At 36.5% G+C, this 26,044-nt stretch overlaps 4 protein-coding genes across 5 annotated transcripts; all 4 read left to right on the top strand.

Moving 5' to 3' along the window:
• Positions 1 to 901: 901 nt before the first annotated feature.
• LOC133860682 (F-box protein At3g07870-like) lies at positions 902 to 9,094 on the top strand. The gene is made up of 2 exons (XM_062296257.1): positions 902 to 2,196; positions 8,736 to 9,094. Exons 1-2 carry the CDS (start codon positions 1,064 to 1,066, stop codon positions 8,968 to 8,970), a joined length of 1,368 nt encoding a protein of 455 aa, XP_062152241.1. The 5' UTR covers positions 902 to 1,063; the 3' UTR covers positions 8,971 to 9,094.
• Positions 9,095 to 10,147: 1,053 nt separating this feature from the next.
• Positions 10,148 to 15,039, top strand: LOC133861610 (F-box protein CPR1-like). Of its 2 annotated transcripts, none has more exons than XM_062297398.1 (4): positions 10,148 to 11,435; positions 12,891 to 13,121; positions 13,220 to 13,735; positions 14,681 to 15,039. In XM_062297398.1, the coding sequence occupies exons 1-3, from the start codon at positions 10,267 to 10,269 to the stop codon at positions 13,266 to 13,268; spliced, it is 1,449 nt and encodes a 482-aa protein (XP_062153382.1). In that variant the 5' UTR covers positions 10,148 to 10,266; the 3' UTR covers positions 13,269 to 13,735; positions 14,681 to 15,039. The 2 variants fall into 2 exon arrangements, with proteins under 2 accessions (XP_062153382.1, XP_062153383.1); XM_062297399.1 differs by having other exon boundaries at positions 14,659 to 15,039.
• A 940-nt stretch (positions 15,040 to 15,979) lies between these two features.
• Positions 15,980 to 20,363, top strand: LOC133862006 (F-box protein At3g07870-like). The gene is made up of 2 exons (XM_062297841.1): positions 15,980 to 17,227; positions 20,057 to 20,363. The coding sequence occupies exons 1-2, from the start codon at positions 16,059 to 16,061 to the stop codon at positions 20,361 to 20,363; spliced, it is 1,476 nt and encodes a 491-aa protein (XP_062153825.1). The 5' UTR covers positions 15,980 to 16,058.
• Positions 20,364 to 21,970: 1,607 nt separating this feature from the next.
• On the top strand, positions 21,971 to 23,248 carry LOC133861998 (F-box protein CPR1-like). The gene is made up of 2 exons (XM_062297833.1): positions 21,971 to 22,309; positions 22,351 to 23,248. Exons 1-2 carry the CDS (start codon positions 22,022 to 22,024, stop codon positions 23,164 to 23,166), a joined length of 1,104 nt encoding a protein of 367 aa, XP_062153817.1. The 5' UTR covers positions 21,971 to 22,021; the 3' UTR covers positions 23,167 to 23,248.
• Positions 23,249 to 26,044: the final 2,796 nt, after the last annotated feature.

Genomic DNA, 26,044 nt, shown 5'->3' with positions numbered 1-26,044 from the left:
GAGGGTGACGGAATGCCTGAATTGCAAATTTATGGAATTCCGGGAGGTACATTGCAATTTTTTAAACTTTGGTACCCAAATTGAAAATGGCCGACAACTTTAGGGGGACGAATTGTATTTAACCCTATATATATATATATTTAAAAAAAAATTTAACTCTTAAAATATATTTTAGTTTTTTAAATATTTATCTATTTTGAATAAATATTAATTTTTAATCATTCGTAATAACATTGTCAAATAAAACAGTTTTTACTTACTAGAAAAAAGGAAAATATTGACACTTTTTACAAAAAATGTTATTAAAAAAATTTTAATATTATTTTTTTGTTATTTAAATCTAAAGAGAAAATCATATGAATGTTAAGTTTAACAATTGCTAAAGAGTATGTTATTTGGTCATTTTTGTACGTTTTATTAAAAATGTAAAAAAAAAACTAAATATGAAGAGTGCGTTTGAGATTGCGATTTTGTAGACAAAAAGTCCGATTTTAAATCAAATCTCAGAAAATAAATCGTTCAGAAATTGCGTTTTTAAAAAATTATGATTTGAAAAAACAGAAAATTGTCTTTTTAAATCACTGGCAAAGTGATGCTTCTTTGAAAACGCAATATTTTAAAGGTTAACCTTCGATTTTAAAAGTCAAATTACAATTTGATCAAACACTTAACAGAGTTTTTAAAAATATTTTTTCAAATCGAACATCTTCAAATTGTACTTTTTAAAATCACAAACTTAAATGCATGGAAAGAACACATTATCAGTGCTCTGTGAGTGCAGGCCAAAGATAAAAGAGAAATCTTATTAAAAGAAAAGAAAAAAAAAAAAAAAAAGATAAAAGAGAAATATTAAAAGTACTAAATCTTATATTAAGATATAGATACTAAGTTAACGTGAAGCTTTTTCTTTCTTTACCGTAGCATTTCTGAGACAAAATCAGAGGTCCGAAACAAAGGGGAATTGGGGGCTTTAAAGCAGCAAGAGGCACAAGAGGGAAGAAAACTACCTCAAGAGATTGGGATTAACCAAAGCGGTGGTGGCAGTTGACGAAGAAGGATAGCGATGTCGGACTACCTCCCGGACGATGTGGTGATCGATATCCTCCAGAGGCTCCCCGTGAAATCCCTAATCCGATTCAGGTGCGTTTGCAGATCATGGAACTCTCTCATCAAAACCTCTGCGTTTATCGATTCCCATCTCGATCAATCGATTGAAAGCAACGACCCACTCGTAATCGTCAGGTACTGCTCTTCTAAACCCAACGTAGAGCACTACAAATTGTTGCACGATAATGATGCATTTGTGGAGTGTAAGGAATTGGAGTTCCCAATAGAAAGCTGTCGTCTTAACCATTTTAGGTTAATTGGTTCTGAAAACGGTTTGGTCTGCTTTTTAGAACAAGAGCGCTTCATTCTTTGGAACCCGTCTATTAGGAAGTTTGTGAATCTTCCAAAACCTTGCATTACGCTCAAGACGCACGGCCGCGTAACGTGTAACCAAGCTTTCGGATTTGACCCCCGGACTAACGATTATAAGGTGGTGAGAATTGCATTTCCCCATGTATTCAATGAGGTACTGAAGGAAACTTTGGTTGAGGTATACTCTGTTAGGACAGGCTCCTGGAGAATAACCGGTGCCTCTTTTCCGCATTCGGATACTCATAAGCATTGGTTCAAACCCAAAGCTTGCTTAAATGGCTGTGTCCATTTTACAGCACTTGCTGGGCAGAATAGGACTACTAGAATTGTATTGGCGTTTGATCTGCGTGATGAGGTGTTTCACGAGATGGTCTTGCCAGATGGTATGGTCGGCTCAGACGCTGAGATCGTTACTTGTGTTTTTAAGGGATCACTTGCTTTGTTATGTTATGATCGTTGGAAGCGTTGTTTGATATGGGTGATGAAGCAGTATGGCGTGGTTGATTCTTGGGTGAAACAGTTCACTATTGATATAGCTGGAGGAGTTGAGAATGTGCTTGGTTTCAGGAAGAATGGTCAAATAATATTGGAGACCCGAAAGATTGGTTATTGGGAGCTCTCTTCGTATAACCCTGAGAGCCAACGAGCTATGAAATTGGGAATATATGGGAGGGCACACTATTTTTGTGTTGATACTTATAGGGAGAACCTTGTCTTACTCAACCAAGCAAACGATGCAGTTTCCAGAAGCAGAGTGACCAAGAAGAGGAAAAATAGGTAAAAAAGTTATTCACCTCAAAGTTTTAACATCTAATGCTCTGTCATTTCTATCTTATTCATGCTATATACTAGACGATGTTTGTGGCTGCATGTGAGCATGTTTCAAACCTAAGTATACTACTACTCTGGAATGTTAATCTCTCTGTTAGGGGCTATGACCAAGTAGCAAATAGTGAAAATAGTTGAAAGACTGGTATCTTATCTTGTTTGCTCGTACTATTTATAGTGGAAAAGAAGAAGAATACTCCTATAAGGGTAAAATGGTTCTATTGTTAATTTGGTGCTATTTAAGGGAGAATTGGATTAGGGTTGGTGGAGAAGGATTAACAGATTTGTGGGTTTAGTTTATATTTTTCCAGTTGTTATAAGATCTTAATTGCTTTAGACTTAAGATAAGACCTGTGATTATAGTAGACTTAGTAGTGGAGAAGTAGAAGAAGAAGAAGAAGAAGTATGTAGTTAATTAAGGTGCTATTTAGTATGTAGTTAATTAAGGTGCTATTTAGCTAAGCTGCTATTTAGCGGAGAATCGGAAAGCGGAGAATCGGATTAGGGTTGGGGTTGGGGGAAAAGGATTGACACTTTTATGGGTTTAGAATTCATTTTTCTAGTTGTTGTAAGATCTTTTTTGCTCTAGAAGAAGAAGTATGTAGTTAATTAAGGTGCTATTTAGCGGAGAATCGGATTAGGGTTGGGGGAAAAGGATTGACACTTTTATGGGTTTAGAATTCATTTTTCTAGTTGTTGTAAGATCTTTTTTGCTCTAGACTGCAGATAAGATCTGTGATTATAGTTGCCATCTAGGTGTTTCTACTTACGTAGACTTTCTTAATTTATTAATTGTTCCTCCCGTTTAGGGGCTCTCTTGTATACTTCCCGTGTATTAGGGTTGCGCCCCTCTGCGCTTTTTATTGAATTTTAAATTACTTATAAAAAAAAAAAGATCTGTGATTATAGTGGAGAAGAAGAGAAAGACAAAGACAACCTCAGGGTGATGGCACCTCCACCCCATATAACAAAAGGGTGGCGGGAGAGGTCATGGGTTCATGTTCTGAAGCCAACCCTTGGGTTTTCCTTGCCTCTTACAAGTCTTCAATGGCTGCTTCCTGCAGCATTTTGAGTTATAATATATGCTTCTTAAGAATCTTTAATGATATAAAATTTAAAGTAACTTTTAGGTTGTAATTGTCCTTGGTCTCACTTGTTCTTGAAACATCAAAAAAAATATTTGTTAAGTTGAAATTTACAATACACTCATTTCAAATCTATTGATAACAAAATGCTTATTAAAAAAAAGAAAAAATCTATTCATAAGAAAAGAGGATATGTGGACAGAGTTTATGTGGTTTGATAAATTTTCCATTTGCTGTATCTCTAGTTGTTTTATTTCTGTAGTTCAGTTTCTATCTGTTTCTAATCCACAACAAATGCTATTTCCTCATTGTTTCCTTGGGTGGTTAAAATCAGTTATGTTTTGTTGTGTCATTCTATGTGTAAGCATAGAAATTTTCTGTTAATTTAGATGTACATTTTGTTCTAGCTAGGGACGCTGGTAATTTGTACTTCATGTAGGACAGACCTTTAATTTTTTTTTTTAAAAAAAACAAAATAAACCATTAATTAAGCAAAGTACCAAAATATTAACCCTCCTTTTATCTAGAATATTAACTATTGAGTTCCAAAACCAACCAATAACACACACTCATCAAAACTACTCTAGCAATAATGTATCCGAGGACACATGGACCATCAAAGGGTCATACATCCTTCAGTGCTCTTCACAAAGGGTTCTCACTTCTTGGATTTCTTAGATGCCCTGCAAGTGAAAGAAATATACTTAGATCACATTGACAAACATTCTCAAATCAAATATGCAAGGAACACAATCTACTGTACTAACTGAGTAGGTTGAGCAGCAACAGCAGCAGGTGGAGGAGCAACTGGTTTTTCCCGACGTCCCTACGCATTTTGACCTTTAATTTGGAGATTAGGGTTTCCCGTGATCGATATAGGTGGGCCAAAAGGCTTTAGATTTTAAGGGTTTTTTTTTTCTTTTCTTTCTTTTGGTTTTGAAGACTAGTGTGAGGATTATCAAGGATGTGGAGTCAAAATAACATGAGAAAACAAAGAATCAAACGTGCGGCCCATGGGCTGTGTACAGGAGTCTCACCTAGAAGTATTTTTACAAGTTCACAAGGTTTGCTTGGTGACATACATAGCAGTGAAGTCCTAAGATAATATGGAAAAACTAAAACTTCCTAGCTAGAGAAGGAAAGAATTTCTTAATAACAAAAGAATACTCAGACCATCCCCAAGCAAATAAGTTACACACCTTGAATTACCAAAATAACCAAAGCACTTCTAATTTAAATACTGTCACAGTTCTGTAAAATTAATAAACTTCCCTTAAATTTAGAATATTCTAATATGTAGGACTTTTTCGGAATATATTTGTAAATACAATGTTGGCTCTGTGAATCTTTGAGGTTACCTTCCACATAAGTGCTGCTCACTCTTTGTTGCAGTGAAGTAGTAGGGGGCCATTGATACACTAAAGCCTTCGTTTACTTATCAAAAAAAATTGATGTGAATAACCCTGAATCCCTTACAAAAATAATATTTTTTCAGAGCAAAAAGACTAACTTATGATTCCTTGAGCTTATCCATGTATTATCTCATCAAATTTCTCCTTTCAATGATTTGTGAATATGTATATATATATTGTTTATTAGCGCCACTACTTTTGAGATGTTTTATAGGTGGCAGAGGTTCCCTTATACACATCTTTATTGCCATTATACTATCAGTGACAGCAGTATGAGCTTTGTGTTGTAGTAGATATATTGCATCTGATAAAGCACATTTGTGGATGCTTGTGGTTACATATCGTCTATTAGAAGCGTTCAGAATCTGGTATGTTATATTCTTATGAGCCAGATGGTTGATCGATTTCATACTGACATGTCTACTCTTTGCTTGTTCTTTCCTTGTATAAGTGTCTATATCTTATTTTTGGGGAATAAATTTTATTAGTGTTAACTCCCAAGGGATAGCTCAATCAACTGGAGACTATGCCTTATGACGTGGATGTCACTAGTGTGAATCTCCTTCCCCTTGGGGCCAATTACTAAAAAAAAAAAAATCATTACTGTCTTTCTGAACCGTTTCTGTATTTGATAAGTTACAATGTTGTACATACTTGAATCTAGGTAGCTATATACTTTACTGTTGTTTATTTCTATGGGTAGTGCATACTCTGAAAATGAAAGCAGGTGCCTATGAATTATGATAGTAACCCTTGTGGAAATACTACCCAGTTGTGGTTAGCTTTTGATAATAATGTATCCGAAAGAACACTAGCACAGAATGAAAATGGTGCAAACTAAAGTATTGCAAGACATTGTCATACTGTTTCAAATTTTGGTTGTGTTAAAACTTCATAGTTGAATTAGAGGTAGTACAACATAGGATTCTAAGATGTTATGTTGGAGTTTTCGGACAGCTTGTTGTGGGGTTTATAAGAGTCAAAGTTAGGGTTTGTGGTGGTAAAGGCATGTTAGAATTAGGGGATTTAGGGTTTTTAAGTGGATAACGGAGAGGGTAAGGTCTAGAGGAGAAACAAAAAGGAAAAGTCATGTTTGGGCTGCTGTTATGAGGCTTTGAACTATACCCTGGGATTAGTAATTTAGACTTTTAAGGAAATTTTGGGTGCTTATTGATGGAAAGATGATTTATGGTTTTAGTTTTTAGGAACCTTAGGGTTTGAAGAGAGATGATATTGTTGGAAATTAAAGAGAAAAAAGTAGGGAGAAAAAAGATAACCTAATTATCATGTCTAATAACAAAAGAATACTCAGACCAACCCCGAGGAAAAAAGCACACTCCTTGAATTACCAAAATTACCAAAGAACTTCTAATTTAAATACTGTCGCAGTTCTGTAAAATTACTAAACTACCCTTAAATTTAGAATATTATAATATGTAGGACTTTTTCGGAATATATTTGTAAATATAATGTTGGCTCTGTGAATCTTTGAGGTTACCTTCAACATAAGTGCTACTCACTCTTTGTTGCTGTGAAGTAGTAGGGGGCCATTGATAAACTTAAAGGGGAAAAAGGGTTGAAATAGTGTTGTTGATGTGAATAATCCTGAATCTCTAACAAAGTAATATTTTTTTTTTTGATTAGTAATAAATTTTATAAAAAATAACGTACGGCGACCTTACGTACACAAGAAGTATACACATGAACAAACAAAATTGTCCACAAGAAAAAATCCAAATAAACCCTCAATCCTACAACCCTCTAACCCAAAACCCACATGGAGCATACATGCTACATCACATGAGCCTTGCCTTTCCCTCGCCAAGAAGACACGCTTGCATCGTTGTAGTTAATAGAGCTACTTAGGTTCAACACCTCCCTCATACCTTTGTGCTTTGGATGCGCAAGTTTTACAAACCGAAGAAGGTCCTCTTCAATGGCATCCTGAAACTCCAAAGAGGGATCCTCAGCCTCCTTACCATTCGACACCCCATCCTTGTCATCGGCGGGAATGCTTGAGGAGCTACAACCCAAATAGGAGGGAGAAACAACCGTAACTATAGGCAAGTGAGGACTATCTACAAAATCCTCTTGATCACTGACTTAGGCCAAAGAAACCTCTGAAAACTGTTGGAGAAGAACATCCCCGAGACATAGAGGGCCTTGACTTTAGAAAACTCCGCCGGAGAAAACCCACATCAACAATTGTCAGGGTTTGGGTCTTCTTAACAGACTACGACCTACGCACCACGTCCAACATAGGGATCACACCGATCTGAGAATCCTCTTTGCCACCCAAAGAAATCCCCCCTGAACGAGATGCACCAAAAGTAACAAACCAAGTCACAGAACTTGCTGTAGCCGAAGAAGACCACTCTGACTTGATTGAATCTGGCGCAAGCATCACGATGGAACTGGGCTGAGGTGCCAAAAAATCAGGACTAGTGCTCATCAGGTCGAGCCTATCTCTTTGAACCTTCGAAAAAACCCCAGACCCAACCTCCGGCAACCCCATCACCGAGTCTGCCACCAGAGAAAAAACGCAAGCACCCCCCGAACTTGATGATAGCATTTCTCACCGGGTCAACCCCAAAACCTTCCTCCGTCAAGACCTCTAGCGAAGAAATCAAATAAGCGGCTTCGCGGGCTCCTTCCCGACTTGAAAAACCACGCCTAGGACCTTTGGGCTGCAGGGAAGGCCTGAAAATGAGCTTGAACTCCTTCCTAACGACTTGCAAACTGGTTTAAGCTGGAGAATGGGCTTTTTGCTGCCAGCCTTAAAACCCAACCCAACTGAACGACCCAAACAACTTCTAACCCGGTCTAACCCAAATTGACAAAGCCCTAGAAGCTTCTTCAACCAATGATTTACAAAACTACCCTTTGTCTTCTTCACTGTTGTGCTGGAAGCTACGGTCGACGACCCAGAGGACCAAGACTCAAACTCAAAACAATTCACCACCAATTCACCTCCTCTCCGCCATTCGCCAACTCATTACAAGAAACATTCGGTAGTAGATCAAGAGGGATCACCGACAAAGACCTCAAACCCACAAACTTCCCATTAATGCCAGCCGCCGAGCGTAGGACTTCTGCGAAAGAGCGACCGGATGAGAGTACTACCCCCTTCTGTTTACCCTTCGGAGTGGACACCACGGGTATTAGAGACCAATCCTTCACCTTGAGAAACTCCCGCAACTGCTGCAGCTCAGGTACTATGTTTCAGACCAAAAGGACTAGCTTATGATTCCTTGAGCTTGTCCATGTATTATCTCATCAAATTTCTCATTTCAAGGATTTGTGAATTTAAAGAGAAAAAAGTAGGAAGGAAAAAGATAATCTAATTATCGTGTGTAATTTTCTTAAGCATGAAAAAGAATGCTTGAAGCTTTGATGATTGCGAGAAGATGAGCTCAGATCATGAAATTTGTTTTTTTTTTTTTTTAATCCTTATTTGAGTGGTTCTCTGCTAACACCCTTTTTCCATGTCTCTAGCTTTGTAGATTTTTATACTCTTTTTCATGCTCTTGATTTGTTAGGTGTTTTCTTTTCCTATGTACTTGGGTTGTACCCCTTGCACTTTTAATGAACTTCGTTTACTAATCAAAAAAATTTCTTAAGCATTAAATGACACTACATCAAAATTGAGTTTTGGTTATGTTAGCAATGAATAACATGCGTTGCGTTTAGCAATGACACATACCATGTGGCCTTGGCCACTTGCACTTCCTCTTTTTGCTATAGTTTCTGGTTTTCAAATAGCTCCCAATATGTATTGGCAACACATAAAGTCAATATTTGCTAGTCTCTCTCTATTTTTTTTTTTTTGGATGCATCAAATACTTCTTTTGTCGTTAGTTACTTGTTAGTTATTAATGGTGCTTTCATTTTTTATTTGTATTAATCGTAGTTGCTTTCAAATATAATATAAATCTATAAAAAATACTTTGACTCTTTTAAATTTTGTGGTAATTTCATTATCATCAATCAGGGCGAGTGAGCTCAGTGGCAAGATGGAGGAGATTCGAAGAAAGATTAAACTGTTGAAGGAAAAAGTGGAATATAAAGTAAGACAGTTTCAAATGGAAATGGACTCATCCCAAACACAGTTGGGGGAAAACATGGTATATGAAGTCAGAGAGCTTCAGGCAGAACTCACAGCATTAGAACAAGAATTCCAAGAAGTCCAAGAGTTCCAAGAGCAGATCCATCGTCGTAGGAAATAGTTCCACCATCGTAGGAACAAAGATATACTTGTTTCTAAACATTTTACATTTTAGATGAATCTGTATCTTATAAAAATTGAACAATGTGCACATCAAATATAATGAAAACAATTTCTTATAATGAGCAGCAATCTTCGTAGTTAGCATGTACAAGCGGGGCGGTTATTAACCGCTAATAATCGACAACTACTAATAACCGCCAACAGTCGTTAATTAAAAAATAAAAAATAACCACAACTGGATAACCGGATAATCCGGTTGCGGTTACCGGTTATAGGGTTTTAGAAAATCGGTTAATAATTGGGTAACCAGTAATCGGTTTATATATATACAAAAAATCATATTTAATGTAGATGGGCATCAAACTCAACCTTTAAATTTAATGAATGAATCATCTTGAGTTTTTAATATGAAGGTTTGATATTTTTTTAAATTGTCATCATATTTTAATTACAATACAATTGTCATTATATTTTATAATATTTGTTTGTTTGATTTTTTTTTGCAATAATTTTATTTAATCTATGGACTTGATTGGGAGCTCATTGAGATGAATTAATGGTGAATGGTAAATGAAATTTTTCACGTCCAGTAGTATTTATTATTTAGCATTGAATATTAAATAGTTGGATATTGATTTTTTTTTTTTTTTGAAAAAAAACAATTTATGACAACCAGTTACATGGTTAATAATCGAATAATTGACGGTTAGTAATAACCGCATTGGTCTCTAAGGTTATTTAAATGGAAATAACCGGGTACTCCAGTTGCGGTTATACACCCCTGTTCATAGTAAATCAATGTAGTGTTTATGAAAGAAAAGAAATGATAGAAGTTTTGAATTTATGATTTATTTATTTTTTTTTTATCTTTCTTCTTCTGATTAGGTGTATCTTTTATATATATATTAAAAAAATCGAATCTCCTGTATACTTTATATTTGTATCTAAATCTAATAATAGCTGGACTGGAGTGGTAGGAAAAAGATAATTATAAACAAACTAATTATTGGAAAATAAATACTATAAATACTATTTAAAACTACCCACTAGGACATAATGGAAGGCCCAACAATGGTAAGTGACTGACCCAAGATCGTGGAGCCCATGACCCACAAATCCACTGCCTAAAAATATTGAACATCCACTTCCCTTTGTGCTCCATGATTTGGGACAAAAGGTGAAGAACAAAAACCGCAGAGAGAGAGAGGGAAAAACAAATTTAATTAGGGATTGAGGCTTTAACTTCCACAGTCACTCACGGTCACAGCAGCAGCCAAGAGGAAGAAGGAGAGCAATGTCGGAGTATCTTCCCGATGAAGTGGTGGTCGACATCCTCCAGAGACTCCCCGTGAAATCCCTAATCCGATTCAGGTGCGTTTCCAAATCATGGAACTTTCTCATCACAAGCCCTGCCTTTGTTCATTCCCATCTCAATCAATCGATTCCAAACAACAACAATCTCCCACACCCACTCTTAATAGTCAGACACTGCTCTTCTAGTGCCGATAGATCTCTCGATAAAGAGCACTACAAATTGTTCTACGATAATGAAGCATTCGAGGAGTGTGCGGAATTTGATTTCCCGACAAAGAGCCGTAGTCTTAAACATTTTCGGTTAATTGCATCTGAGAATGGTTTGATATGTCTTTCAGAACAAGAGCGCTATGTTCTTTGGAACCCGTCGATTCGAAAATGTTCGAATCTTCCAAAACCTTGCATTACGGCCAGGAAGCACAGTGGCTCTACTTGTCACGAAGCCTTCGGATTTGATCCGCGGACCAACGATTATAAGGTGGTGAGAATTGTAATTCATCATTCGACCAAGGAAGCTCCGGTTGTGGAAGCTCTGGTTGAGGTTTACTCTGTTAGCACATGCTCCTGGAGATTAAGCAGTGCCTCTTTAACGCCTTCGACTAATTTTACTGATTGGAGGAAACCCAAAGCTTGCTTAAAAGGCTCTGTCCATTTTGCAGCACTCGGTCAGCGGAATGGGACTGGGATTGGATTTGTATTGTCGTTTGATCTGCGTGATGAAGTGTTTCGCGAGATGATCTTTCCACATAATATGACCCGCTCGCACACTGATATTGTTACTCGCATATTTAGCGGATCACTTGCTTTGTTATGTTATGATGAGAAAAGGTTTTCTTGTTCCATATGGGTGATGAAAGAGTATGGTGTGGTTGATTCTTGGGTGAAACAGTTCACTATTGATATAGCCGGAGGAATTGAGAAAAATGTGCTAGGTTTCAGGAAGAATGGTCATATAATATTAGAGATTAGGAAAGACGTTTATTATTGGGAGCTCTTCTCGTACGACCCTGAAAGCCAACAAGCTACAAAATTGGAAATACAAAAGAATATGCACACATTTTGTGTTGACACATACAGGGAGAACCTTGTCTTACTCAACCAAGCGAATGTAGTTTCCAGAAGTAGAGTGACCAAGAAGAGGAAAAATAGGTAAAAGCGTAATTCACCTCAAAGTCTTAGCATCAGATGCTCTTAGTCAATTCTATCTTATTTATGCTTTATACTAGGAAATGTGTGTGTTTTAATGGGTTTTGATTGGTTAACTATAATACGTTTCATTGAGCGTGGCATTCAACAGATAATAGTAACAACTTTAGGTAAAAGAAATTGCCTTCATTTAGTTGAGCTTTAATAATCTTAATGTCTTTATTTTTGGCACTAGTTTTGATTTACTTGGGTGTGTTTTGTTGTAAAAAAAATAAAAAAAGGTTTACTAATGGTGTTAAATCAGTCCTATAGTTAATTTAGGTGCTATTTAGTGGAGAATTGGTGCTATAGTTAAATTGTATACTTCTAGTGCGCTTAGAGGGCGCCTTACACTTTCAATAAAACTTTATTTGCTTATAAAAAAAAAACAAAAATTTAAAGTAACTTTTAGGTTGTAATTGTCCGTGGTCTCACTTGTTCTTGAAACATCAAAAAATTATTTGTTAAATTGAAATTTACAATACACTCATTTCAAATCTATTGATAACAAAACAGGATACATGGCCAGAATTTACATGGTTAGATAAGTTTTCCTTCTGCTCAAGACCTAGCTGTTTTAATTCTGTAATTCAGTTTCTATCTGTTTCTAAACCCATGGCAAATGCTAGTTCCTCATTGTTTCCTTGGGTGGCTAAAATCAGTTTTATTTGTTGAATCATTCTATGTGTAAGCATAGAGATCTTCTGTTAATTCAGATGTACATTTTGTTCTAGCAAGAGGTCAGTAATTTGTACTTGATGTAGGACAGACCTTTTATTTGGAGATTTGGGTTTCCTGTGATCGATATAGGTGGGCCAAAAGGCTTTAGATTTGAAGGGTTTTTGCTTTTGAAGAATAGTGTTAACTATCATGGAGGTTTTGCTGTCAAAATAACATGAGAAGACAGAAAATCAAACATGCAGCCCAGGGGATGTGAATAGGATTGAGTATCACCTAGAAGAGTTTTAATGGAGTATCGCAATTAGAAGAGAGCAAATTACTTATCAAAAAAAAAGAAGTGAGCAAATTTTGCTGAAATTTTATTAATCACGTTCTCTCTAATTGTTTACAAGTTCACAAGTTTTGCTTGGTTACATACATTGCAGTGAAGTCCTAAGATAATATGGAAAAGCTAAAGCTTCCTAGTTAGAGAAGGAAATCATTTCTTAATAACAAAATAATACTCAGACCAACCCCAAACAAGAATATAATAAGCTACACACTCCTCAAATTACCAAAATAACCAAATAACTTCTCATTTTAAAACTGTCACAATTCTGTAAAATTACTGAACTACCCTTAAAGTTAGAATATTCTAATATATAGGACTTTTTTGGAATATATTTATTAAATATAATGTTTGCTCATTGAGTCTTTGAGGTTACCTTCTACATAAGTGCTGCTCACTCTTTGTTGCAGTGAAGTAGTGGGGGGTGGTGTCATACCTACACAGTCAAGTTCCTCTCGTGTGCGCCATGCCACCCAGTATGGCAACCATGATGAGTGCAGGATCAAACAGCAAGAGAATGAGAAAAGATTGGAAGAATTACTATCCCATATTTCTAAGCTGGAGTCATCATATGCTACTATGCAGGCATTACATGCTACTATGCAGGCACAATTGGATAGTATACTATTACATATTCGAGGGTTAGAGAATCTTGCCTATCTCATTTATTTTTTCACACACAAATATTAATAATTGTTAGAAAGATCATTGATTTTGATATAAATTTTATTCTTCCTAGGCATGGAGAGAGCTCTAGTAGAGGTGAATCGAACGAAAGCAACATTTGAGGGCGCTTTGGTTGTATTTTGTTTAAGACTTTGTTTATGAATTTGTTTAAGGTTTGGGTTTGTATTAGAGGGTAAGAATTTTGGACAATTTTTTGTTTTAGAACTTTTGAGTTGGTAAACTTCCCTTGACATGTTTATCAAGGTTAAAGAACTGTGTAAACAATGCAAGGGAGTAAAATTATATAACACTATTTTATTTTTAAGTGTATCACCGCCGACCTCGCCTCCTCTCCGCCATTCACCAACTCATTACAAGCCACCTTCGGTAGCAGATCAAGAGGGATCACCGACAAAGACGTCAAACCCACAACCTTCCCATCAATGCTAGCCGCCAAGCGTAGGACTTTCGCGAAAGAGCGACTGGACGAGAGTTCCACCCCCTTCTGTTTACCCTCCAGAGTGGACATGACGGGCATCAGAGACCGATCATTCTCCTTGAGAAACTCCAGCAACTGACAGCAACTCAGGTACTATGTTTCAGAGCACAAAAGACTAGCTTATGATTCCTTGAGCTTATCCATGTATTATCTCATCAAATTACTCCTTTCAAGGATTTGTGAATTTAAAAAGAGAAAATGGTAGGAAGGAAAAAGATAATCTAAATATCGTGTCTAATTTTCTTAAGCATGAAAAAGAATGCTTAAAGCTTTGATGATTGCGAGAAGATGAGCTGGGATTGTGAAATTTGTGTGTGTGTGTGTGTTTTTTTTTTAAAAAAAAAAAAAAAAAAAACCTTATTTGAGTGGATCTATGCTAACACCCTTTTCCATGTCTCTAGCTTTGTAGATTTTTGTACCCCTTTTTCAAGCTCTTGATTTGTTAGGTGTTTTTTTTTTCATATATGCTTGATGTGTACTTGGATTGTGCCCCTCACACTTTTAATGAACTTCATTTACTTATCAAAAAAATTTCTTAAGCATTAAATGACACTACATCAAAATTGAGTTTTAGCTATGAAAAAATTTGCAATGAAGCAAATCTCATGTCATTGCTAATGGTAGAAAAAAGAAAAAGAAAAAAAGAATTTGGATTAGCAAAAAATGACATGTCTTTGCTAAGGTTATGTTAGCAATGAATAACATGTCGTTGCGTTTGGCAATGACATACACCATGTGGCCTTGGCCACTTGCACTTCCTCTTTTTGCTATAGTTTCTGGTTTTCAAATACCTCCCAATATGTGTTGGCAACACATAAAGTCAATATTTGCTACTCTCTCTCTCTCTCTCTCTCCATTTTTTTTTTTTTTTGGAACCATCAAATACTTCCTGTGTCATTAGTTACTTGTTAGTTATTAATGTTGCTTTCATTTTTTATTTGTATTAATCGTAGTTGCTTTCAAATATAATATAAATCTACAAAAAAAAATACTTACTCTTTTAATTTTTGTAGTAATTTCATTATCATCAATCAGGGCGAGCGAGCTCAGTGGCAAGATGGAGGAGATTCAAAGAAAGATTAAACTGTTGAAGGAAAAAGTGGAATATGAAATAAGACAGTTTCAAATGGAAATGGACTCATCCCAAACACAGTTGGGGGAAAACATGGTATCTGAAGTCAGAGAGCTTCAGGCAGATCTCACAGCGTTAGAACAAGAATTCCAAGAAGTCCAAGAGTTCCAAGAGCAGATCCATCGTCGTAGGAAATAGTTCCACCATCGTAGGAACAAAGATACACTTGTTTCTAAACATTTTTCATTTTAGATGAATCTGTTTCTTATAAAAATTGAACAATATGCACATCAAATATAATGAAAACAATTTCTTATAATGAGTGGCAATCTTCATAGTTAGGGGTGGACAACGGGGCGATTATTAACCACTAATAACCGCCAACAATCACTAATCGGAAAACTGAAAATAACCGCAACCGGATAACTGGGTATCCCAGTTCCGGCTACCAATTATAGGGTTTTAAAAATCCGGTTCATAATCGGATAACCAGTAATCGGTTTTTATATATATATAACCACTAACCGGAAAACTGAAAATAATTGCAACCGGATAATCGGGTATTCCGGTTGCAGCTACTGATTATAGGGTTTTAAAAAAACCGGTTAATAACTAGATAACTAGTAACCGGTTTATATATATATATTGTGGAGGAGCTTCAAACTCAACCTTTAAATTCAATGAATTAATTATCTTAAATTTTTAATATAAAGGTTTGGTATTTTTTTGAATTATCATCATATTTTAATTATAATACAATTGCCATTATATTTTCTAATATTTGTTTGTTTGATTTTCTTTGCAATCATTTTATTTAATTTATGGACATGATTGTGAGCTCATTGAGATGAATAAATGGTGAATGGTAAATAAAATTATACACGTCTAGTAGTATTTACTATTTAGCATTGAATATTAAATGGTTAGATATTGGATTTTAAAAAAAAATGAAAAAAATCATATTTAGTTCATAAGTTTTCATTTGATTTGAATTTAGTTATTAGATTTTCAATTTAAAAAATAAGGTTCTTAAGTTTTTCCAAGTTTTAAATTGATCCCTTTATTACTTTAAGTTTTATTATTTATTTTAATTTTTAATTAAGCATATTACACGTGCTAACTTTTTAAAAATATTAACTCGAACTTCTATTAATTTTTGGCCTAGAAATTGAACCGACGCATCATCTCCATTTTTAATACATAGGAAATGAACCGCATAGGACAAAAAGGGAAGAACAAAAACCGCATAAATTGAGAGGGAAAAACAAAATTAGGGCCGGAGGCTTTAACTTCCACAGTCACTCAGAGTCACAGCAGCAGCCAAGAGGAAGAAGGAGAGCAATGTCGGAGTATGTTCCAGACGAAGTGGTGGTCGACATCCTCCTGAGACTCCCTGTGAAATCCCTAATCCGATTCAGGTGCATTTCCAAATCATGGAACTCTCTCATCACAAGCTCTGCCTTTGTTCATTCCCATCTCAATCAATCGATTCCAAACAATAACAATCTCCCACACCCACTCTTAATAGTCAGACACTGCTCTTCTAGTGCCAATAGAGCTCTCGATAAAGAACACTACAAATTGTTCTACGATAATGAAGCATTCGAGGAGTGTGCGGAATTTGATTTCCCGGCAAAGAGCCGTAGTCTTAAACATTTTCGGTTAATTGCATCTGAGAATGGTTTGATATGTCTTTCAGAACAAGAGCGCTATGTTCTTTGGAACCCGTCGATTCGAAAATGTTCGAATCTTCCAAAACCTTGCATTACGGCCAGGAAGCACAGTGGCTCTACTTGTCACGAAGCCTTCGGATTTGATCCGCGGACCAACGATTATAAGGTGGTGCGAATTGTAATTCATCATTCGACCAAGGAAGCTCCGGTTGAGGAAGCTCTGGTTGAGGTTTACTCTGTTAGCACATGCTCCTGGAGATTAAGCAGTGCCTCTTTAACGCCTTCGACTAATTTTACTGATTGGAGGAAACCCAAAGCTTGCTTAAAAGGCTCTGTCCATTTTGCAGCACTCGGTCAGCGGAATGGGACTGGGATTGGATTTGTATTGTCGTTTGATCTGCATGATGAAGTGTTTCGCGAGATGATCTTTCCACATAATATGACCCGCTCGCACACCGATATTGTTACTTGTGTATTTAGCGGATCACTTGCTTTGTTATGTTATGATGAGAAAAGGTTTTCTTGTTCCATATGGGTGATGAAAGAGTATGGTGTGGTTGACTCTTGGGTGAAACAGTTCACTATTGATTTAGCCGGAGGAATTGAGAAAAATGTGCTAGGTTTCAGGAAGAATGGTCATATAATATTAGAGATTAGGAAAGAAGTTTATTATTGGGAGCTCTTCTCGTACGACCCTGAAAGCCAACAAGCTACAAAATTGGAAATACAAAAGAATATGCACACATTTTGTGTTGACACATACAGGGAGAACCTTGTCTTACTCAACCAAGCGAATGTAGTTTCCAGAAGTAGAGTGACCAAGAAGAGGAAAAATAGGTAAAAGCGTAATTCACCTCAAAGTCTTAGCATCAGATGCTCTTAGTCAATTCTATCTTATTTATGCTTTATACTAGGAAATGTGTGTGTGTTTTAATGGGTTTTGATTGATTAACTATAATACGTTTCATTGAGCGTGGCATTCAACAGATAACTGTAACAACTTTAGGTAAAAGAAATTGCCTTCATTTAGTTGAGCTTTAATGATCTTAATGTCTTTATTTTTGGCACTACTTTTGATTTACTTGGGTGTGTTTTGATGTAAAAAAATAAAAAAGTTCTACTAATGGTGTGTTAAGTTGGTCCTATAGTTAATTTAGGTGCTATTTTGTGGAGAATTTTCGGTCAAGATTGGTGGAAACGGATTAGCAATTTATGGGTTTAGTATATTTTTCCAGTTATAATGTCCTGCAACATTCTCAGTTGTAACATCTATATGCTTCTTAAGAATCTTTCGATGATATAAAATTTAAAGTCACTTTTAGGTTGTAATTGTCCTTGGTCCCACTTGTTCTTGAAACATCAAAAAATTATTTGTTAAGTTGAAATTTACAATACACTCATTTCAAATCTGTTGATAACAAAACAGGATACATGGCCAGAATTTACATGGTTTGATAAGTTTTCCTTCTGCTCAAGATCTAGCTATTTTAATTCTGCAATTCAATTTCTATCTGTTTCTAAACCCATGGCAAGTGCTAGTTCCTCATTGTTTCCTTTGGTGGCTAGAATCAGTTTTATTTGTTGAATCATTCTGTGTGTAAGTATAGAGATCTTCTGTTAATCAGATGTACATTTTGTTCTAGCAAGAGGTCAGCAATTTGTACTTGATGTAGGACAGACCTTTAATTTGGAGATTTGGGTTTCCCGTGATCGATATAGGTGGGCCAAAAGGCTTTATATTTGAAGGTTTTTTGCTTTTGAAGAATAGTGTTAAGGATTATGGAGGATTTGCAGTCAAAATAACATGAGAAAACAGAAAATTAAACATGCGGCCCAGGGGCTGTGAATAGGATTTAGTCTCACCTAGAAGAGTTTTAATGGAGTATCGCAATTAGAAGAGAGCAAATTACTTACCAAGAAAAAAGAAGGAGAAGAAGAGAGCAAATTTTGCTGAAATTTTATTAATCAAGTTCTCTTTAATTGTTTACAAGTTCACAAGGTTTGCTTGGTTACATACATTGCAGTGAAGTCCTAAGATAATATGGAAAAGCTAAAACTTCCTAGTTAGAGAAGGAAAGCATTTCTTAATAACAAAATAATACTCAGACGTTGCCCAAACAAGAATAGAATAAGCTACACACTCCTCAAATTTTTTTTTTTTATGACTAGGAGCCCCTCAAAGGTAGAGTCACTTCATGTATCCATCCCTGTCAGGTAAACTTCGGACATGTGTACACTCAAATTACCAAAATAACCGAATGACTTCTAATTTTAAAACTGTCACAATTCTGTAAAATTACTAAACTACCCTTAAAATTAGAATATTCTAATATATATGACTTTTTTGGAATATATTTTTAAATATAATGTTTGCTCATTGAGTCTTTGAGGTTACTTTCTACATAAGTGGGGCTCACTCTTTGTTGCAGTGAAGTAGAGGGGTGCCATTGGTAAACTTAGAGCATTCACAACAGTTTCCCTATAAGGTGTTTGTTCCCTAAATTTTAGGGACTCCGTCTCTCCCCTGTGGTTCTCTCTCTCTCTCTCTCTCTCTCTCTCTCTCTCTCTCTCCACATTATCTTCTTTTTCTTTTTTCTTTTTCTCTCTTTTTTCTACTTCAAATCAAACACAGCAAACCTTCCCCTTTGGATCGAGCTTTCCCTGCCTCAAGATCAGACCAAATCTTTCCCCAATTGCCACCGAGCACGTCACCGCCGTAGAATGGTCGGCGTTCGACGATATTCAGGTGGTGGGTTTGCATCTGTGTTCGACGGCTGGGTTTGCATCTAGGGGGAGTCCTCGATTGGTCCGATCCTAATGCGCCCCGAAGACTCTGTGTGGAGAGAACGCCAACAAAAAGGAGGCATCTTGGGGAGTCCTCGGTTAGTCCGATCGGTAGAGAACGCACACGACGACTCTGTGTGGGCGTCGACGTGGGGCTTTGGAGCTCCGATGAGTTGGTCCTGGAGCGTACAAACAAAGGCCACTGCCTGGGAGTGGCGTCAATGGCGGCTCACCTGTCGGGGCTAGCCTCGGCTTCTCTTGACAGCTTTGTTTGGGTCTTCGACGTTGACACCAACGCCACTCTCAAAGCTCCACTCTCTGAAGACTGGCAACTGCACTTCAATCCCCATGTGGGGTTTGATTCAAAAGGGATGGTACCTACTGGGAAGTGAGAGAGAAGAAACGAAATGAATAAAAAAAAAAAAAGTAAAAATTAATATTTTAATGATACAGGGAAAAGTAAAGGGAAGCTGCTATGGAGATTTTTTTGATTGGGAAGCAAAAAATGTTTTTGTTTTCTATACATAGGGAAAATGATTAGGGAGGGAAGGGAAGCTTTTAGGAATGCTCTTAAAGGGAAAAAAGGGTTGAAATAGTGTTATTGATGTGCATAATCCTGACTCCTTTACAACTGTAATATGTTTCTGAGCAAAAAGACTAGCTTATGATTTTTTTGCTCAATATTTGGTAGTCTTTTTCTTTTTGTGAATACATCAAATACCTATCTAGAGTAGCACATCCTGTAAGCGAATCGCTATTAATGTTTTCATTCTTTGTTTGTATTAATCATAATTGCCCTTTTGAATAATATAATTATATAAAATACTAACTCTTTCAGTTTTTGTGATCTTCATTATCATCAATCTGGGTGAGCGAGTTCAGCTGTGAGTTGGAGGAGATGAAACGGAAAAGCGAGGAGGCTGAAAGAGAGATTTTAAGGCAAAAACAGTTGAAGGCAAAAATAGACCGCCAGTTGGAGGATATAAAACGGAAACAAGAGAGGCAGGAACAGTTGAGGGAAGAAGTGACATCCATAGCAAGACAATTTCACTTTCAAATGGAAATGGATTCCCCGCAAAGACAACTGATAGAAAAATTGGTATTTGAATTCAGAGAGCTTCATGCAGAAGTAAAAGCAGAGTTGCAAGAGCTTGAAGCAATAATAAAAGAGTTACAAGAGCATATCTAACGTCTTATGACGCTGTTTCCGCTTCATTGGAACAAGGGTTATGAGATGATAGTGGTGGAACTAAAATTTTTCGTTGTCAATACTCTTTCACCACTGGATAGTTGTTTTACATGATCTTAATATGCTTAATTTGTGGGTGAAAATGTATTTTGACAATCACGGTAGCAGCTTATATTCCCCAAGGCATTATGAACGAATTCAACCCAAATCAATTGAATCATTTTCCAATGAATATGTGGATGCAAACTGGTTTCCTCGGGTTCATGACAAAGAGAAGGAGATGAGACTAGAATTTTCTAGAGTTGGATTCGTCAAACAGAGGTTGGACCAATTGCAGGGTAGCAAGCTTTACTTATCTGATTGATTCCTTGCTAATGATGTCAAAATGAACAAGATAAAAGAATAGAGCGGCAAGAAAATCCACTGGATTTATATTCCAGCAAATTTTAATTTCTTTCTTCTTTTAGTGGGACATCCAGCCTTGTTGCTCAATAAATTATCAATTGCACATAGGAATATATCAACAGCCCACCTTCAATACATGAAAATGGTTGTTTCTGCAAGAGTCAACAAAAGTAATGCAGCTAATCGAAGGAAATGAACAATTAAATAATGGGGAAAGTACACTTTACTCCCCTAATGCATTCACGTATTGGCTATTTGACGCTCAATGTTTAAAAATTAGTAGATGACTCCCTTGATATAACTAACTTTGGCACTTAAACCCTTCCGTCACTTATTCTGTCAAAAGTAACAGAAAAGATGTCACGTGCCAAGTACATTACCTTTTAAAGCCTAACTTTTCAAAATCACCTCTGCTTCTATTTAAAACACACCGTTTCATTTAATGGCCAAAACACACCGTTTCATTTAGGCTTTCTGTTGCATTCTGAGTGGACCCCATTGTTTTCTCATCATCGTTCTCAGTTTCCTTGCTGTTTGGGCTGGATAAACAGGGCTGTGCCAAGCATGCTTTCAACGGCAACACTATCGACGTGGTGAATATACACGACGTGGAAGATATAGCGGTCATGAGATTAGGCCACGTCACTGTCCTCTCCCCTCAAAATCCTCTCCTCCTTTCCTTCACATTCACATGGTTCAGGTCCTTGTCAATAGCCGGCGGCACCCCAAGAGCACGCTTTTCACCAGGTCATCGGGACCCCCCCCACCGAAAATCACAAGAACAACCAGACAGGGGAGGGGAGGTTTCTATTTTTTGGCTTTGTTCGTGGTCCACCGACTCAATATTCTTTCCATAACCTGCAGCACAAATCCCGTTGAATGGAGATTGTTTTCTTTTCCAAAACAGGGACCGAACCATGCAAACCTGGTAGCATGAAGACGGTTTTCTTGAGCATCAAGAGCAGCACCGAACATGGCGTGCAGCAGGAGAGACATGTGTGTTTTCCATAACTGGCCCACCGAACCAAGCTGTGCAGTCTTTCCATATAATGGGCACCAAACCGTGATGCCCATCATATTACTACTTCTCATTAAATGCGAGGTAAGATAGCTAGGAAATGAATCGGATAGGACTGAAAGGGAAGAACACAAACCGCATTGAGAGAGAGGGAAAAACAAAATTAGGGCTGGAGGCTTTTAACTTCCACAGTCACTCACAGTCACAGCAGCAGCCAAGAGGAAGAAGGAGAGCAATGTCGGAGTATGTTCCAGACGAAGTGGTGGTCGACATCCTCCAGAGACTCCCCGTGAAATCCCTAATCCGATTCAGGTGTGTTTCCAAATCATGGAACTCTCTCATCACAAGCCCTGCCTTTGTTCATTCCCATCTCAATCAATCGATCCCAAACAACAACAATCTCTTAATAGTCAGACACTGCTCTTCTAGCGCCAATAGAGCTCTCGATAAAGAGCACTACAAATTGTTCTACGATAACGAAGCATTCGAGGAGTGTGCGGAATTGATTTCCCAGCAAAGAGCCGTAGTCTTAAACATTTTCGGTTAATTGCATCCGAAAATGGTTTGATATGTCTTTCAGAACAAGAGCGCTATGTTCTTTGGAACCCGTCGATTCGAAAATGTTGGAATCTTCCAAAACCTTGCATTACGGCCAGGAAGCACAGTGGCTCTACTTGTCACGAAGCCTTCGGATTTGATCCGCGGACCAACAATTATAAGGTTGTGAGAATCGTAATTCATCATTCGACCAAGGACGCTCTGGTTGAGGTTTACTCTGTTAGCACATGCTCGTGGAGATTATGCAGTGCCTCTTTAACGCCTTCGACTAATTTTACTGATTGGAGGAAACCCAAAGCTTGCTTAAAAGGCTCTGTCCATTTTGCAGCACTCGGTCAGCGGAATGGGACTGGGATTGGATTTGTATTGTCGTTTGATCTGCATGATGAAGTGTTTCACGAGATGATCTTTCCACATAATATGACCCGCTCGCACACCGATATTGTTACTTGTGTATTTAGCGGATCACTTGCTTTGTTATGTTATGATGAGAAAAGGTTTTCTTGTTCCATATGGGTGATGAAAGAGTATGGTGTGGTTGACTCTTGGGTGAAACAGTTCACTATTGATATAGCTGGAGGAATTGAGAAAAATGTGCTAGGTTTCAGGAAGAATGGTCATATAATATTGGAGATTAGGAAAGAAGTTTATTATTGGGAGCTCTTCTCGTACGACCCTGAAAGCCAACAAGCTACAAAATTGGAAATGCAGAAGAATATGCACACATTTTGTGTTGACACATACAGGGAGAACCTTGTCTTACTCAACCAAGCGAATTTAGTTTCCAGACGTAGGGTGACCAAGAAGAGGAAAAATAGGTAAAAGCGTAATTCACCTCAAAGTCTTAGCATCAAATGCTCTTAGTCAATTCTATCTTATTTATGCTTTATACTAGGAAATGTGTGTGTGCGTGCTCGCGCGTGTTTTTAATGGGTTTTGATTAATTTACTATAATACGTTTCATTGAGCGTGGGATTCAACGGATAACAGTAACAACTTTAGGTAAAAGAAATTGCCTTCATTTAGTTGAGCTTTAATGATCTTAATGTCTTTATTTTTGGCACTACTTTTGATTTACTTGGGTGTGTTTCATTGTAAAGAAATTTTTGTCCCTATTATATTATATTATATTAGTGTTTTTCAATTTTTATTTTTTATTTATATTTTCTATGCTTCTCTTCTTCCATTTTTTTATTATTATTATTATGAAATTAAATTATAAGGAAGAATCACGCGAATAGCAAGGGTTACGAGCTAATTTTAATAAAATTAGAGTAAAATTAAATGCTGAATGATAAGGATCGGAGGTTTATGATTAAAAGGTTCAATTTAACGACTGAAATTGAAATGCTTAAAAGACTAGAGTTTGACAGCTAGCAAGACTCTGAATCAAGACTTTGAATCACCATTTGAATTTGGTTAGAAAATAGTTGTGATTGGGTATATATTTGGATTTGCTGTTGGAGTAATCATTGGGCCCATTGTGATTGCAAGGAAGCATGATTGGTTAATAAAGGCCTTCCGAATAAGGCCACTGAGTAGGAGGAGACGCCAAAATTAAATAAAACAGTCTGGACAGGATGCCTCCCAAAGCAATATATGTATTATTATACCCGTGTATTTTTACTTGTAATCTTATTTTTCTGTGTGTAATGTGTTTCTTTCTATTTTTATTATTGTTTTATGTATTTTGGATTAGTGTGGCATTACGATGTTGTATGTAAATTGCTTTGGTAAGATTTTTTTTATATATATGCTCTTTCTATATTGTTTTTGCAAGTTAATAATGAACGCGAAATCCTTTTTATCTCACACTTCTACTTGGAAACCTTTTTTTTTCTTTATTCTAATTATCAGCTGTCTTAAATACTGGCTGAAGTTCAAATCTAATTTCTTTAGAATAGAAAGGAGATTTGTAATTTTCAAATTGTGAGTGAATTGTTTGTGTGATGTATTTCGCATGTGTAATTTAATTGCTGAACACCCTGTACTTTGTTTTCGCTAGGTATTCTCTTCAGCATATTCTTTGAATGTTGTGGTTTGTTCAGCTGAGCATTTGCTAGAGCTAAAGGCATTGAGCATTGCTGAATGTTTGTATAGTTAATTTACATCTTCTATATACAAAAATGTTTTGATAGTTTGCTAGAAAATCAACACCACTCCAATACCCATGATTCTCGGTCCTTTGCCCTGTTGACCAACAAACCTCCAAGATCACTAGGCTTTGTTCCACCCACTTTACAGTTTTTCTATATTCTCCTTGTCCTTTTAGAAAAATATACAACCATTGCCACATACTTGGATCTTGTCATATCAAAGCCCAACTCCTTCGTGTAATTTTTAGCCACATATGTGCTCTTTAGCAACAATGCATCCCGTGGAAAACCTCATGCAACATTTCGCGCATCTTGCTGAAATCATCATGTACTGGCTCCCTATGAACAGGGGTGTTTGTAGCCTGACTAGAAGTAGCTCAAATTGTTCACCATGAGCATACCAACAAGTGTAACCCTAATACAAGAGTGACTTCTAAAATTACTCTATAACTGACCTTGGCCTTTCTAGAAGACTTGTGAAAATTAACTCTTAACACTAGCCCTTTCCGCCTTTTTCACCTCCAAAAGTTTGACCGTGCCAAAAATTACTTGAAAGGATTCTCAAATTCCATCCACTAGTCTCCAAATTATTATCTTTCAAACAATTCATTCACTTGAAATTAATATTCCAGAATTGATTTGCAATCTGCGTTCACTTGAAATCCTTGATTTGATAAATGTCTTCTTAATGGTTGACTTCATTGATACTTGCAGCCATTGGTGATTCTGTATTAGTTCTTGATACGCAAAGTAATAAATTTCGAGGAAGCTAAGCATTTGAGAAACTTGGACAAAAGGAAGCCAATTAAGTATAATAAATTAAATCAAAACAAATTTCAAGGGTGGTTACCAAGATCATTGGCCAATTGTACCATGTTAGAGGTCCTAGCCTTGACGTCGATATATATAATAACCAATAATTATTAGAAATTCTATTTGTCATGCCCCAATCTCATCTCATCTTATTGAGTCGACGAAATAATATTCATTTTCTTCTTAAACAAGGGCTAACATGGTAGAAGCAAGAGGCACGGCTAATGTCAGCACAGTGAATAAAAATAGGATACGTGCATGACAAATAGCAGTGTTTATTATATATCCCCTTATTGGTTGGAAAATCTTCAAAATTTAAAGGTTGTCGTTTTGCATTCAAATAGATTCAACTTCTACTACTGATCAATATAATTAAATTCCCTTCGAAGTTTATTTACTTTTATTATTTTTTTATTAAAAGATTCATTCCAATATATATAAAAGAGACCAAACAGTCTAATATTCAGGGTTACAACAACTCTATAATAAACTAAGTCAGAGGCAAGAAATACAGTTTTTTCCACTCATGCAAAGTCAGACTGAGACCATAACAGACTTCAATTGTTAAAAAATAACATAAACAACAAAAGATGTATCTACTTTACATGAATATCTATAAAAATATATGAGAAGGCACACATTCTGAGCTTTAAATAATTTTTATAAACAAGATTTGAAACTAAAACCAACATATATAGCAGACTGCGTAAGTAACTAACAACATACAAACTGAAAAAACAAGAAAGCAAAAAAGAAAAACCATGGTTATCTCCCGAGAATTCTTCACGTTG

The sequence above is a fragment of the Alnus glutinosa genome, chromosome 2, assembly GCF_958979055.1.
Source record: "Alnus glutinosa chromosome 2, dhAlnGlut1.1, whole genome shotgun sequence".
Lineage (NCBI taxonomy): Eukaryota > Viridiplantae > Streptophyta > Magnoliopsida > Fagales > Betulaceae > Alnus > Alnus glutinosa.
Note: the sequence above shows the minus strand (reverse complement) of the source record. Positions and strands in the feature narration are given on the sequence as shown.